Consider the following 15845-nt stretch of genomic DNA (forward strand, 5'->3'; position numbering starts at 1 on the left):
TATCACCTAACATAGAATTTTTTGGTGAATGTTATGTAGTTAATAGGCTGCCAACTTGTTTCTGCATGATGCATGTAGTGTATGACATCAGTGAGGTCTCTTTTTAAGGATAAATCATGTAAACAACAATCAACGGAAAATAATTGTAGACCTGCAAGATGATACACAAAAAAACAATTAAAATTAAGAAAAATAAATAATAATTTTATGACTAAAAGCCAAAAATCAAATACTGGGATTTCGAAAGTCGCAATTTTATGACATCACCTTAAGAAATACTAGATTTTTATTATTGTTTTTATTCTGTAACGTGATAGAATTTAAACTGCACCTGACCTTTTTTCCTCCCCTCCCATCAGAGCCGACCCGAATCCTGAAGCAGCCGGAGTACAAAGTGGTCCAGAGGGGAAGGTCTGTGGTGTTTGAGTGTAAGGTGAAACACGACCCCTCGCTCATCCCCACCATGAACTGGCTCAAAGACGATGGAGAGCTGCCCGATGACGAGAGGTCAGAGCACTTCTTGAGACATCTCACTTTCTATAGCATTAACCCTGCGTTTGCAGTCTCTCTGCATGAGATATAACAAATACTGACAGGAATTAAATAACTTGCTTTTTTTCTTTTTACAGATTAATCATAGACCCTGAGAGCCTCACCATCACTGATGTGACAGAGAATGATGCGGGGGTGTACACTTGTGTTGTGAACACCACTTTGGACCATGACTCAGCGAGCGCTGAGCTCACTGTTATCGGTATGTACCGCTTTGCAGAAGCTCAATTTCACTGACGCATAAAACAAACTCACAAATTATTAAAGTGTAACCTCTCTCTACCTCAGGTCTTTACAGAAAAGTGAATCCATCCAATACTTACACAACAGATTTCCTTTCAGCCCTTCAAGGTTAATTGCGCGAGAGTTTACTTAAGAGGGTCGGAACGGATTTAGTCAGCTATCATGTCAGCAGCATGAATATTTGATTGTTTCCTTCTTAGCAAGCCAGATAATCTTCTTTGTTTTCTTCTGGATGACTGACCATTAAACTCCCTCTTTCACTGCTGCACTCCCACCTGGCAGAGGCCACACCAACACCAGCTGTTGTCTACGGTAAACCTGCAGCACATGAGCATCCAGATGTCGTCTGCTGACATGGACTTGTGTTGTTTGTTGAATGTTTCTGTTAAGTGAAGCATGTTGTGGCCTGAAGATGCCATTTGTCTTTAACCATCGCTGAACATTTTTTTACGTTCTTCTTTTCACTTTGATTTTAACATTACTTTGTTTTGACTTTCAGGTGCGTTTTTTGGAAGCTTTTAATATAAACTGTGTGTTTTTCCGTTTTTGTAAAAATGCATAAAGTTTGCATGCATTAAATCACTGATGCAAACATTAAACATTTAGGCAAGTGGAAGCAATTTCCACTCACATTTGAATGCAGAGATAATTTGCGAAGCAAACATCTCCCCATTGCACCGCTTGGGATCTTTTCAAATGCACCATTTCCTCATCACTCATTTATTCCAAGCATGCATTCCACTTTATCATAACAATTCCAAAATGTGAGCATCAATTTAGCCTCTCTAGTGAGCCTGAGACTCTATTTCATGCAGAGTGATTATGGAAGATGCTCAAGTAGAGTGTCAGTCATTTCATACGCATGATGCAGCGTCTGCATGTGTATCATAGGGGTAAATAACATCCTCAAACAGAACATGTAAAGAAATAGAGGAAACATGTGCTTGGTTAAACTAACATACTGGGCATTTATTGTTATTCTACTATCACAGACGCAAATTAATTTAACCATATATCCTCTTTTATCCCTTTGTTTTTGCTGCATCTTCTTGTGGCATGAACCTCACAAATTCTATGACTGTTTGTATGAAGTCAGTGTGAATATCATCCCAAGCTGGTGTGTTGTTGATGTTGCTCTCTGTGCTGTATCTCCCCCAGAGCGACCCGACCCCCCAACTGACCTAGAGCTGACAGACCAGAAAAAGAGGAGTGTTCAGCTCACTTGGACCCCTGGGGATGAACATAACAGTCCTATTCAGAGTATGTCTTAAGAGTGTGTGTGTGTGTGTGTGTGTATGTGTGTGTGTGGTGGGGGGTTTCTATGTATCTGTGTCTGTTTGGCTGTCTGTTATGCTCTTTACTGAAGCTGTTTGTGCTGCTATGTGCAGTGAACCAGACTGGAATTTTTAAAATTGTTATATATATGTACATATTTATTCTTTTGGCATCTAGCTTGCTCTCCTAAGCAGAAGGATGGGCAGCATGAACAAATCTGAATAATCTTTAAAACTTGAATCTACATAATTAGGATCAATTAATAATATAGTCTGCAAAACTTATAGTGAAACATCCCATCTTTTGTAGAAACACTCCCCCCTGTAGGCTTAGACAGAGGTGGTAAAGAGTTTGTAGTTTCTCAGTACAGCAGAGGTCAGCTTCAAATCATTAGTTACAGTGGATTTTTATTAGGTTTTAACAGCAGGAGCACCAACACATCAATAGAAATGTCTTAAAGCACTACTTCAGCGTAATCCATTTCTCCACTGTCTATTAATATGGTCAGCATATTGCAAACACTCATCTTTTCACAAAAGCATGACTCAATTCATAATTTCCCTGAAGCCTCAAAGCATTACTGGAAATAGCATTTTTTGGAAAAAGTACGCTGTTTGAGTTGTTGTCCAAAAAAAAACCTTGAGGGCATTTATTCCAGTTATGCAAATACACTGTCAGATAATGTTCACATGTCTTTTTCCACACAGAATTTCTGATCCAGTATGAAGACTCACTCCACCATCGGGGTCACTGGCATAATCTTACTGAAGTCCCTGGAACCAAGACTACAGCTCACCTTAAACTGTCACCCTACGTCCACTACACCTTCAGAGTCTTGGCTCTCAACGCTGTGGGTTTCAGCCGTCCCAGCTTCCCCTCCAGGGTGTTTAAGACGGACCCTGCAGGTAGACACTCAGCTAATTGTTTGAACGTCGCATGTGAAGTTTCATCCCGAATATAGTCTGAATACATACTTTTTTTTTAATACTTAAATAAATCTTGTTATTTTCTAAGAGCAAAATGTCTTATCTTGTACTTTGTAAGTAAACACTTTAAAGGGAGATGGTCATCAGCTTTTGTTGGATGCCTCATTTCAAAGGGAAATCACTATGTTGATCTGATCCACAGGGAAAGGTGCTCTTTGCTATAATGTTTCATTTTGTCTTTCTTAATATATTTTTTAGCTCCAGATGAGAACCCAACAGGTGTACAGGGACATGGAACAGAGCATGACAATCTTGTTATCTCATGGAAGGTAATAAAGTAATACAACAAACAATCTGTTTTAATCCTGAGGCATTTACTGTTGTCCAGGGAGTGAACCATGAAACATAAAAGGTTCCTTGTGTTGTGAAGCATGACTTTGTTATTGCCTGGTCTTATGAGCTTTTTTTTTTTCTTGATCACCAAAAACCATACACAGCATAAAGTGTAAGCAGTCATTTTCTGCAACTATTAAAAAACTAGTTAAATGTAAAATATTCTCCTCCACAGCCGCTGTCAGGCCTCCAGTCTAATGGTCCAGGACTTCATTATAGAGTGATGTGGAGGCAGAAGACGATAGACAGCGAGTGGACCACAGTGACCGTAGCTAACAACTCCAAATTTGTGGTGTCTGGAACGCCCACGTTTGTTCCATATGAGCTAAAAGTTCAGGCTGTGAATGACCACGGTGCTGGACCTGAGCCTGCTATTTCCCACGGCTACTCAGGAGAGGACTGTGAGTTACTCTGACTCCTTAGACCTTTACAAAATGTACTGTGAGCCACAGAGTCCGGGAGCCTGGGGTTGCACATTAACTGTGTATCCTATAACATTTACTCAGTATGTTTCCTTTTATATTTAGCTGTTACAGTGTTGTGTTCCTTGTCTATTGTACAGTACCAGTCGCAGCTCCAGAAAACGTTCAGGTCTTTGTGCTGAACAGCACTCTGGCAGAGGTGCATTGGGATCCTGTGCCTCATAAATTGATTCGTGGATATCTCAAAGGATATAAGGTACATTGTGATGAACTACATGCAGCGTGACAGGAACACTGATCCCACCAACCTCGACATACATGCTCAACATGTACTGTAAACTATGTTTTGTAGGTGTACTACTGGAGAGAGCGCAGCCTCCACAAACATAACCCCCATCATGTGGAGAAGCAGATCCTGACATTCAGTGGGAACCACAGCCACGGCATGCTGCCTGGTTTACATGCTTTTAGTCTCTACTCATTCAACGTTAAGGTTTATAACGGCAAGGGAGAGGGCCCCCCGAGCCCCACCCAGCAGTTTGAGACACCTGAAGGAGGTAAGAGAAGGAACTGTTTCTCTCTTTCATATCAGAACAGAAATAGTTAAAGATCCCATCCAGACAGATTTTAAGACATAAAAATCCTCTGCTTGGAGTAATTAATTGGGAAATGAATAATTAGGTGGGAAATTTGTGTGTCCGTCTCTCAGACTTTGTGGAACCTCACTGTTGAAAAAAACCCTGCATAAATTTTAATTACACATACACAAAATATTTCTACAACTACAAAAACTTTATTACACATTCACAAATATTTATGAGCATTATTTGATTCCATATGTGCAGTGGAAGCTTCAAGTTTCCACATCACACTTCTGTAAGTTACTGGACTGTGATTGGCTCCAAACTAGTTGAAACGTTACAAATCATGCTCATATGTACACACCTTAGATTTAAGATGAGCACACAGGAACTTTCCACTTTCAGCAGATGAATGTGAAAAAAATGTCTGTATGAAACTCTGCACATACATCAGTCTGCGCAGTCAAGCTCAAACATCCAAGTGAAGTAACAAAACTCATTTTTGATTTGAGATTTTATTTGTACGCTAGTCACTTAGCAACCAGGACTCCATCATCCTAAGTATCAAATCCACAATCTGTGATCCAACAGCTAACAAAAAGTTAAACCTTCTACCAAACAATTCAGCACAAGAATGTATTGTAACTATACTGTAAATCTAAATTTCATATTATGAATGGTAGATGATTGTATGTCCAAGGGTCAGGAAACTGGATAATACTAAGCTGAGCAAGATAGATATTATATATTATAAACTTTGGTGACTTTAACAGTTGATGCTATCCATCATGGCTGCACAAATGCATTGTAAAACATCTTTTAAACCTCAGCTTATCATCAGTAAATACTACATTAAGTTTTATCATAGGACATAAACTGAATTCTTCTACAACCCTTGACTTACATGCGGTCTCTCTTTCATGATTTGTTTACAATGACTTTGCAGTGCCAGCAGCCCCTTCTTCCCTGGTAATCACCAACCCCAACCTGGACTCTCTAACCCTCGAATGGAGTCCTCCTCACGACCGTAATGGACTCATCACTGGCTACACCCTCAAATATCAGCCAGGTGAGTGTTGTTTCTTTTTTTCTAGAAGACAGTAAATGAATCATAGCACTGAGTTTAACTGAGCTTTTATATCTTTGCCTAGTGTTGAATGTCACATTCGTTCATGTAGTTTGTAGTTTTGTCATGTTATGTCATTCTTTTTCATGTGTTGTACTGTCATCCTGTTCAGACTCAGATTATAAGAGAGAAATTAATAAAAAAAAAATAAAGGGTTAGGGTAGTCTAAGAGCATTTTAGTTACTTTGCTTAGATTACAACAACATAAATTAACAAATCAACTTTTGTCATTCCTGCCTTCTATTCCTGAACCCTCCACCTCTGTGCTCCAAACACTGTCACTTCCACCTCTGTCATTATTGACACTCAAACCCCATCTACGACCTCCCTCCTCTTACTCCTACTCATACCTCTATTCAACTTACCCCACTACTTCCCAACTTCCACCCCATCCCATTATCCTGTCACCCATCCTCCACCCCTGTAGTCAATAACTCCAATGAGCTGGGCCAAGTGGAGGAGCTGGCCCTGCCCGCCAATGCGACCTCAGTCACTTTGCCCAACCTCAAGTACAGCACACGCTACAAGTTTTATTTGAATGCGAAAACAGTCAGGGGAGCAGGCCCAGCCATTTCACAGGAAGCTGTCACCATCATGGATGAAGGTAAGTCATCAAATGCAGATGTCTAGAAGAAAATGCTCAAAATTAATAATAATTAATTTTTCCTTCCATTTGAAAGCTAGATGAGTATTTCTGGTGATTTATATTATTTCTGTAGGATGCAGGTAAGAGTGTCCAAACATGCCATTAATCTACAGACCATATGATTGGTTTACATTGAGGAGCATTCCTCCAAACACTGAAATGCTGCTTAATTGTGAAGCTTAGTGTCGTGTTTTATGTGTTTATTGTATAATACTGCTGTCGATTAATCATTTAGTCTAACAATATTAAATTAATCTACAGCGATTTCTAAGCAAAAATACCAACACTTGTTGCTTCTAAAGTGAAAAAAATTCTCTGTTTTTATCTGTTTTATATCATTGTAAATTTTGGGGGTTTTGGACTGTTGGTGGCACAAAACAAACAATTTGAAGACGTCACCTTGAACTGTGAGAAACTGTCACGGGCAGACTAAAAGGTTAATCGATTAATCAAAAAAATAATCGCAAGCTTAATAAGTCATGAAAATAATAATTTGTTGTGGCCCCATTGTTGAGTCGGGACATTGTTACGTGTTCTGTGTGTGTAAAATGTTCCTCCTCAGTCTATCAGTGTACAGTGTATCAGTGTAATGTGCATTATTCCATAGCATTTTTTTTTTTTTTTTAGCATTTTACACAGCATGATATACTGTACATAAGTTCCTCATCCATGTTTAGTGGAACATGAGTGTGATCCAGTTGCATTGTTACAAAAGGTGACCCGTTCTGTCATAAACTCCTCTCTCAGACTGATCATCTTATATTTAATTCACTGCTACATCACACAGCATGACCACATGAATGTCTCACCGATACATAGTGACGCAGGTGGGGGTGTTGGGGTCATCCTATATTGACCCCTGTCCTGTTGTTTCTCTGTGTCCTGTTTCTCTCTACAAGCTCTAATATCACAGCTTGACGGAGATGTGGGCACAGCTACCAGCGGTATCTAGAGTGATGCATGTTTTACAGATACAGCCATAGCTTCAAAAACCCACCGCAGGCATGCACTACTCGTTTTTTGAGCACTTTCCCCTCGCCTCTGTCAAATTCTGTGACTCACCAAAATGCTCCGCTGCTAAGTTCAAAGCTGAGAGAAGTTCAAAGCCGCACAGATAAAGATGCTACATGACATGTGCCTTTTTAATGTCAAATGATAAAACCAGACAAGTCTTTTCAAAGCACTCTGCCTTTTTTTTTTTTCTTTTACTGTGCCTTTGGCGACATTTACCCCTTCTCACTTTTTTCACGGTGGCTGCTGGTGATGCTTTCCCATGCATGGCAAGGCTTTGCTTGGCATGCATTGTGTATTTACTTCAGTGTCTATGGTGTCTCTGCCTGTGTGGACAGTGTTTGCATCTTGTGTGTTTGTCTCTCGTATGGTGCGGTCTTTACCCTTCTCCATGTTGTTTACAGGCAACACCCAAACCTCTCATCCCATTGCACCGTCTCCTCCACGCCGCCCACCCCACAAGGGTACAGATATTGCTGTGATCTTAGCGCACTACATGTCTGATTTGTACCTGATGTGATTATATGATCAGCTTTGTGTATTCTTGTGTTTTCTGGCTTAGTGTCCTGATTGCTATTGTGTAAGGCTACGAGCTCCAGATTCAGTGATCCTCAGAACATTTAATGGGACCGCAATTAAATCAATTGGCAGTTATTGGATTGTCCTTTGACCAACAGACCAATCTTGATGGTTGTCTTTTCTCTTGTGTGCTCAGCGCTGCCTGTGAGTCCTTTTGGGAACGTTAGCTCCTCGATGGGAGAGGACGGGGCCCTGATCAGTTGGGAGTACTGGGGCCCGGAGAAAAACGTTTATCTAGAATACATAGTAGAAAACAGTAAGCAAAGCAACACACCTTTATTTCTGACAGTTCCACAGAGGTGGCAAGAGACTCCTACTTCATTATTGGCTTGCGCAGGTGAACAGAAATATTGGCAGTCACATTGATGCTGGCTCCTGCCAAATGTGAACCCAGATGTAATAAACAAGGCTGTCTGTGATTGGATTGTTAATTACCCAGACCTCTTACTGACTAGATTTGCGTGCATTTCCTATGACAATCTCGCCGGAGCTTGTGTAGACAAACATCATAAAAAGCAGCATAAACATTCTTGTTATGCCAATTGATTTTGACTGAAGTGCTCTCAATTTATATCCACCTGCAGTGAGGATGAAAAACGCTACGTTGTTGTTGTATGGCTCTCTCACACCTACTGTTTATTGAATTAAAATAGGGAGTATCATAATCATAGAGTACAGTAATGTAGTTATCAAAAACATAGTCATGTTATCATCAAACACTTTTCATATTTAGCTTTTCATCACATGTATAATTGATTCATAGACTTGTTTTTATATAACTGCATAGTCCCACACACTTTATTAATTAAATCTAATATAGATAGCTGTACCTGCAGTATAACCCCATGCCAGTAGATGTTTTTTTTTTTCAACCAATAAGTTCCCATGTTGTCTTGACCCCCGTGGCCCATTTTTAAGTTGTGTTCACTCCATCAAACGTACCTCTCTTCATCAACGTCCCTCCTGCAGGTGAAGGTGAAGAGGAGTGGCAGAAAGAGCTCGTGAACGGCTCTCAGAACTATATGCTCAAGGGCTTAAAGGAGGGCCTCTCCTATAGGGTGCGTTTGGTGGCCAAAGGTCACTCCGACCAGGCGCCCCACCGCTCCAAGGAGCTATTGGTGACAGTCCCAGGTGAGGCAGTTCCTGGGCGGCCGCCTCTGCCTTGGCCTGGCCTGGCCTGGCCTGGCCTGGCCCGGCTTTGCAGTGTGTTGTGTGTAGATTGTATAGTAGTTTGTGCCGTTTTGCAATTATAACCCAGTCAAGCATGGGTTTAACAGATGTGTTGTGGTGGCTTGGTATGCGAGGCATGTGCTGTAGTTATATAGAGACATATAGCAGCATGCATGATTGTGTGGATCAAATTCAACATAATTAAAGTCAGTCTTGTACACTTGGTTATTAGAGAAAGTGGATTTCATTCTCATATAGAAGTTTCATATATGTTTAGTGTTATAATATTCAACCTAATATCACCCACAGTAAACCTCTGTGTATGTTTGTGTGTAACTGTTATTGTCTGTGTTTATCTGTGATTCTCTGTGTATGTATTTGTGAGAGAACAACTGATTCCCTACACTATATACAGATGTACACACCGCATATCATCAGCTCAGTCTAACTCTTCTAACATGAAAGTTATCTTTTTCAGTAACAATGTGCAATCATGATCCACTCATGAGCTGAAAAGTCTAACGAGTAGATACTAAATGAATGCTTAAAAAAGATTTAACACTGACATGTTACATGTTTGTTTTAGTACATAATTATGGATAATTGTTTCTATTTTCACCTTCCCACTGGGAAAAGATAGTCCAGTCATAAATGTTAAATCTTCCTCTCCTCCTTTGGCCAGCTGTGGCGAGCAGACAGGTGGACATTGCCACTCAGGGATGGTTCATCGGCCTCATGTGTGCCATCGCTCTCCTCATCCTGATCCTCCTCATTATCTGCTTCATCCAGAGGAATAAGGGAGGGAAGTACCCCGGTGAGTAATGCACAAGCACTGGCATGAGCACACTCACATCTAAACCCACACTTTAATGCTTTATTCGCTGACATTCAATTCTTTTTAATAGGATTTTATTATTATATTTTAACCGAGTTTCAGAATATAGGTTTGTTTATGCACTGAAAGCATATGAAGGAATTAATACAGCTTTTCTACAGCAGCATATAGCTGCTAACTTGGCAAAAACAAAATGCTCAAGTTCTTCTTTTTCTCATTTTAACAAGCTCCTTGTCACGTTATAAAAGTCATTATTTTAATGTTATGACATATTTTGAAACTTATTGCAAAAACAAGAAGTAGTTTTGTCTTGTATCAGCTTGTTATGAGAGCATACAGACTTACAGTATCCAATTAAAATAAGAAAACCTTTCTCATTTTTATCAACAATATGAAAGTTTCTTCTTATGATAAGATACCAACATATCATGTTTTAACAAGAGAAGATCCTTCTTTTAATGAGATAACACTGATTTTGTGAAAGAGAAAGTTTTGTGATATAACAAGATGAAGTGATACATTGCTATAACAAGAAGGTACAATTTGTTATGTAGTAATAACTACAATAAAATATATTGACATAACGTGAAAAGTATCTTGTTACAATGAGAACATTTTCTTGTTATAACAAGAAACTAAGCTAATATATTTTCTTGGTGGCCATCGCTTTCAGTCACATTCAATCTTAAGAATAAGCAGCAGTGAACACAGCAGTATACATTTACAATATTACACATAAATACAGGACACACACTATTGCGATTGTCTCTTATTCTACTTCATAAGCTGGTTTGTTTAATTTTGCTTCTTGTTTTCTCCCCAGTAAAAGAGAAGGAGGATGCACACACAGACCCAGAGTTCCAGCCCATGAAAGACGATGACTGTACCTTTGGGGAATACAGGTGAGAGAAAGTGCTCCAGCCTCTGGAGACCCCAGAGCCCATTTTACCCATCAACCCTTGCCCCGTCCCTGCTTTCTGCCCAGATCTGATCTCTCTGGCTGGGCTGGAGCTCTGCACTCCTTCCTTCCTCTCAACCCTTACAGCTGACCAATAACTGACCCAGGATCACCAATCACTGAAAGTCATAACAACAACAAGAAGTGCCCCTCCTCCCCCCATCTGAACTTCTACCACCGTAAAGCACAAGATTTTTTTTTTTTCTGGGTTCTGGGACGTCTTGGATGGCACATGCTACTTGTATTGGACTCTACACTGTGTGTGTCCTCAATATGGCATTATGGTGTCATTTGAGAAGCAGGATTCTTCAGGTTCTCGCGATAAGGAGTTTGGTGTTTTGAAAATTTAAATAAGACTGTCAAGAAGAAAATATATAAGCTAGATTCATTTGCAACACATCTTAAACTGACCCCGAGCTTCAAATCCCATTCTAACTAATAAGCTACTCATATACATCATGTGTACAGTATATATAGTATTAACACTTTGCCTAGTGTATTGCTACTTACATACACAACTCTGATATGATTGAAACTCACTGAATTCCTGCTAACTTACAGCAATTATCCAGCTATGCTTGTTAGCATCCTGTTTCTAGGCTGCTTCTCCAATCGCACGCAGAATAAAGAAAAATGAAGCACTTTACTCCTGTATAGCTAGCATTTTGGAATATTGTTTTTTTTTTACAAGTGAATTTATAAGATGGTCTTGCTTTTATATTTTATATTCCTTTTTGTATTATGTATACACAAATCTGTTCTATGGATTTTATGCTGTGATAAATACATATCGATATATATATGTAGAATATATATATTATGTGATATGCATGGTGTGAAGATCTGATATATGAACATTTGCTCTAGGCAATAATGTGTTGAATTGAATTATTGTTTATAGATATACAGTGTATAGATACATATGGATTTAATATGAAACTATCAGCATGTTTGAGGGAAGCAATCATCACTGAGTGTACTGGAGTTGGTTAATAATCATGATAACAGGCCAGCAGCCATTCTTTGATACTTGTAATCATTTTTATAGGGTAAGACTGGAGGTTTTCTACATTTTTATTACTGACAACAAGATCCATGAAAAGACCAAAACCAACGATGCCTCTGTCTGTCTCTCAATACTTTCCAGCTTCCCCAGCCTGTCCCAAACCCAAATTCCTACTGAGGGTTTAAATCTTTTATAACAGGTGACAAATATATACTTCAAGTTCATAGTGTATTTAGTGGGGACTATCTTCAGCAACAGATTTGCTGTGCTAGTGATTATTTTCAGCAACAATATGGTTTATGTGGGATTTACTCAAAATAAATTACAGTGCATATGTTCACTGTAATGAAGCAACATGTCAGTGCAACAATGTGGCTCATTGACAGATTTTGGACAACAACAGCAGGCAGTACTTGTTAGTAGGATCAATTCATTGTCGGTTTTGGTGTTTTCATGGGATTTGTTGGCAAGAAATATATAGAATATCATCAGACTTACCCTATAAAACTCATGTAGTTTGTGAAGGTAAAATGAGGGACCTTTTCACACTGCAAGGACAATGGACATTGACCCAAAAAACGAAGTAGACAATAAATCACAAGGCAAAGTGTACAAATATTATAGTGCCTTTGTGAGAGTATACTTTATATCCATGCTGTTTCCATTAAGCTCAGCTGAAACTTTACAGTATGTCAATAAAGGCATAACTTAACTCAACTGAGCTGTTCTTGTTTGACTGCAGGAGCATACTGTAAATTCAGACTGTGTACATTACTGTACACACACGGCATACGTGCCTGTTAAATTGCCACACTTCTATGAAATCTTCTCAAGTGTGTGCGTAGTGCAATTGTCTCTAGGAGTGACTGTTGTGTTGTGTGGGATATCAGCTGGATCTCTCCATCTGGTCGCAAGGGTGTAGGTCTCAGGAAAGGTAAGGGTGATGATGTGTGTGTGGGTGGGGGAGGCGGGGGCGGGGTTAAAGGTCATTGTTCTGTAAGTCTAGCATGTGTGGAGGGTCGGTGGATAGTCAAGTCACTGTGGAGAAAAAACGCTCGTTTTAAAAGCATCCCAGGTTTTCACGGCTGCCATCAAGTTTGATATTTGGTCATAAAGCCTTCATCATGTACGGTGCATAGAATTATCTTATTTATCTGTTATCTTTTACAGGCTAATTATTATCTATTACATTTAAATTCAAGAACATGCAACATCACAACATTGTGATGGCTTTGTGACCTTATCTCATTGACGTTCACAACTCATGTATGTGGAATGTTCTCGACTATCTGATATCCAAAGAAAACTTTCTTTGCAGATTTTTCTCATGCATTTTGCCAATTTGTGATTATTATCATGCTTGCCTTGGGGGATGTTTGGCTGAAACCTTGCTTTCCGACTTTTATTCACATCATTGCCTTGGATTTTCTGTTTTTCATCACAACCTCTGTCTTGCGGGAGGAAATGCTTTTGTCAAACAGCACATTTACCACTTCATACGTACTTGGTTTCAGGGGGAATTTGAACAGGGTATGATTGCTCGAGATTTATTCCCCTGTTGCCTGATGGAAACCAACTAATCATTCATACCGATACCGTTTTTTAGACATGGAGCGAGCCAAATTCAAATTTGCTTCTCGTGCTGTGGGCGGGAATGTTCACTGTTGCATAGCAGAGAATACATTTTAATGAAACTTGCTGAGTTTACACTTTTTCATGAGTGAAGAGCAAAATTATTTTTAAACAGCAAAACACTTTTACCATCACCTACCACATTTACAGTAGGTTGTGGTAAAATTAACTATCGGCAGTTCAGTGCTCCATCTAAAAAAGTGATCACTAATCTCCTTGTTGCATCTGTCACATCATCTCACCTTTAACACCTGCATGTTATTTTCTCCTTCAGTGACAATGAGGACCATAAACCGTTAAAAGGAAGCCGCACGCCATCTAATGGGACAGTTAAGAGAGACGACAGTGACGACAGTTTAGTTGACTACGGGGAAGGAGGAGACGGACAGTTCAACGAGGATGGCTCGTTTATCGGCCAGTATAGCGGAAAGAGTGCCAGCAGGGACACTGCTGAGGGCCACGAGAGCTCGGAGGCCCCATCCCCTATTAACGCCATGAACTCCTTGAACTCCTTTGTGTAGCCAATCAGTCTCACAGACCAATTTGAGGGGCTGCGCTGACTGCTCAATCCCCACATCTCTCTTAAAGGCTGTCCCAACACCGCATGGCTTCACAATCACATGCCCCTTCCCGGTGCCACATTTGACACGTGAAACGCAGACGACTCATTAAAGACATCTACCTTTTCATTTGGAAATCTTTATGGAGAAGCTTGGAAACCCATGGCTCATTAAAGCCAAAGCAGCATTTACAGTAGGAAAGAAATAAGAAGTAGTTGAACAAGACATCTGATTTTAACAGTGCATGTATTACCTGATATGACCTAAAACCATATATTAATTAACACTTTGAGATTAACAAGCGTTGCATTTTTACCAGGAATCTCTTATGGACTATGCAGTGCTCGTCTGAACTATATTTGTTTTTGTTATTGGTTATTATATTATCTACTATGTTCAAATAGTAATCAGTGTCTAAATGACTATTACTCCATGTATTTTTTTCCAACACAGAAGCTTGTACAGGAATCTGTATTTAATACTGTAATTCATTTGTGTAATTCCATCATGCATTTACCGTGCACAAGGCAGATCATGTACAGTGTATATATATAAAGTGAACTGTCTGTAAACTGACTATTGGGAGCAGTACGCGCAGCATGCCTGAGACTGCTGCATCGATACATCCTCATCTGTCACCGCTCTGTTGAATGCCCCAACTGCACCTACAGTATAAAGGAGGAAGCTGAAAATGCTGCATGGCATGTCATATGACCTCATAACCTTTGCCCTGCATGTGACCTCCACTTATTGAGCTTGATCTGAAGGCCAGTGGGAAATGCTGAGGGTGCGACAGCTTGCCTCAGTCCCTGCAGTGCTGCTGGGGTCGTCCTTCAGCAGGTAGTGCCTTTTCTTCAAACGCTGATTCCATTCTGAAGTCTCTTTCCAGAGTTCAGCGACTGGAACAGAGACTGTAGTAGGACTGCACAAGTTACACCCAAGGAGATAAGATAAGCTTGAGAAGAGGACTTTGTAGAGAGAGGAATAATTCATATACTCTTGTCATCTTTTTTTCTTTTTAAAGACGGTTCCCAATGCCTTGAGACACAGGAAAGGCTTTGATTCCTCCAAGAAGCTAAACGCACCCACATTGGATCAAAGTAAAACATTATTAAAACCACGTGTGGTGCACTTTGAAAGTCTGCAGTCATCATGTAGAGTACCCGCTTATATATTTCTGCAATGTATGAATGTATGGATATCTGTGATTGCGTGTCTGTGTGTGTGCTGATACGGTACATTATTCAATTTCTATTAGGCAAAATTTGTTCACTTGTACTAACTACACTTGAGGGCCTTCAGATGGGATCAAGATTTCTTTTCTCTTAACTTGCATCAAGTTTTATTTTTTTTAAGACATGTAGAATATTTGTTGAATTTGTAAATACCTTGATTGATTGTACAGGGACAAGCAGCTTATAAGGCAGCCTAAGAGGCAATATTGTGCATGATATGGTTTAACTTGTTGATAGGACTGTATTAAATATAGATAACTTGTAGAGAATATATATATATATATATATATATATTCTTTTTTTCTTGCTGTGCACAGTGTACATTGTACTGTAACTAACTGGACAGAAAAATGCACATAAATTTGAATTCTGATCATATTCTGATTTGCTTGTCAACAAGTTTATTTCTGAAGTTACATAACTTTGGTATAGTACAACAACATGTAGGGTATACAACATTAATTGATGCAAAGAATTATATTATTCTGATTTGTATTGGTTTTACGCAGTAAAAGTACTGCCAAAATGATACTCTTTTTCTGACAGTATTGCAAATGGTTTTTGTATTTAAGAAACAGATTTGTACTAACAAAATGCTTTCTTTGTCTCTATTTAAGTTTCTCTCTCTTTTAGTGCAAGTATGAAATTCAAGCTACTGGAAATATAATGGATGAATAAATAATTATCTGCTTTAA

At 39.4% G+C, this 15845-nt stretch overlaps 1 protein-coding gene across 11 annotated transcripts in view; it reads left to right on the forward strand.

Annotated features, from left to right (window-relative positions):
- Window positions 1–15845, forward strand: part of LOC137183302 (neuronal cell adhesion molecule-like) — a 73429-nt gene extending 57584 nt beyond the window's left edge. For 2 of the 11 annotated variants that reach the window (XM_067590255.1, XM_067590258.1), the window contains 18 exons: window positions 360–507; window positions 630–754; window positions 1078–1107; window positions 1954–2055; window positions 2778–2975; window positions 3255–3325; window positions 3565–3790; window positions 3952–4067; window positions 4164–4368; window positions 5339–5461; window positions 5946–6122; window positions 7064–7108; window positions 7580–7639; window positions 7891–8010; window positions 8724–8885; window positions 9607–9738; window positions 10583–10661; window positions 13630–15845. In XM_067590255.1, coding sequence (XP_067446356.1) covers window positions 360–507; window positions 630–754; window positions 1078–1107; window positions 1954–2055; window positions 2778–2975; window positions 3255–3325; window positions 3565–3790; window positions 3952–4067; window positions 4164–4368; window positions 5339–5461; window positions 5946–6122; window positions 7064–7108; window positions 7580–7639; window positions 7891–8010; window positions 8724–8885; window positions 9607–9738; window positions 10583–10661; window positions 13630–13876 — 2366 coding nt within the window. In that variant the 3' untranslated portion in view covers window positions 13877–15845. The remainder of the gene's footprint in view (window positions 1–359; window positions 508–629; window positions 755–1077; window positions 1108–1953; window positions 2056–2777; window positions 2976–3254; window positions 3326–3564; window positions 3791–3951; window positions 4068–4163; window positions 4369–5338; window positions 5462–5945; window positions 6123–7063; window positions 7109–7579; window positions 7640–7890; window positions 8011–8723; window positions 8886–9606; window positions 9739–10582; window positions 10662–13629) is intronic. The other 9 variants (XM_067590256.1, XM_067590259.1, XM_067590261.1 and 6 more) reach the window with 7 other exon arrangements.

Source organism: Thunnus thynnus, chromosome 5, assembly GCF_963924715.1.
Source record: "Thunnus thynnus chromosome 5, fThuThy2.1, whole genome shotgun sequence".
Lineage (NCBI taxonomy): Eukaryota > Metazoa > Chordata > Actinopteri > Scombriformes > Scombridae > Thunnus > Thunnus thynnus.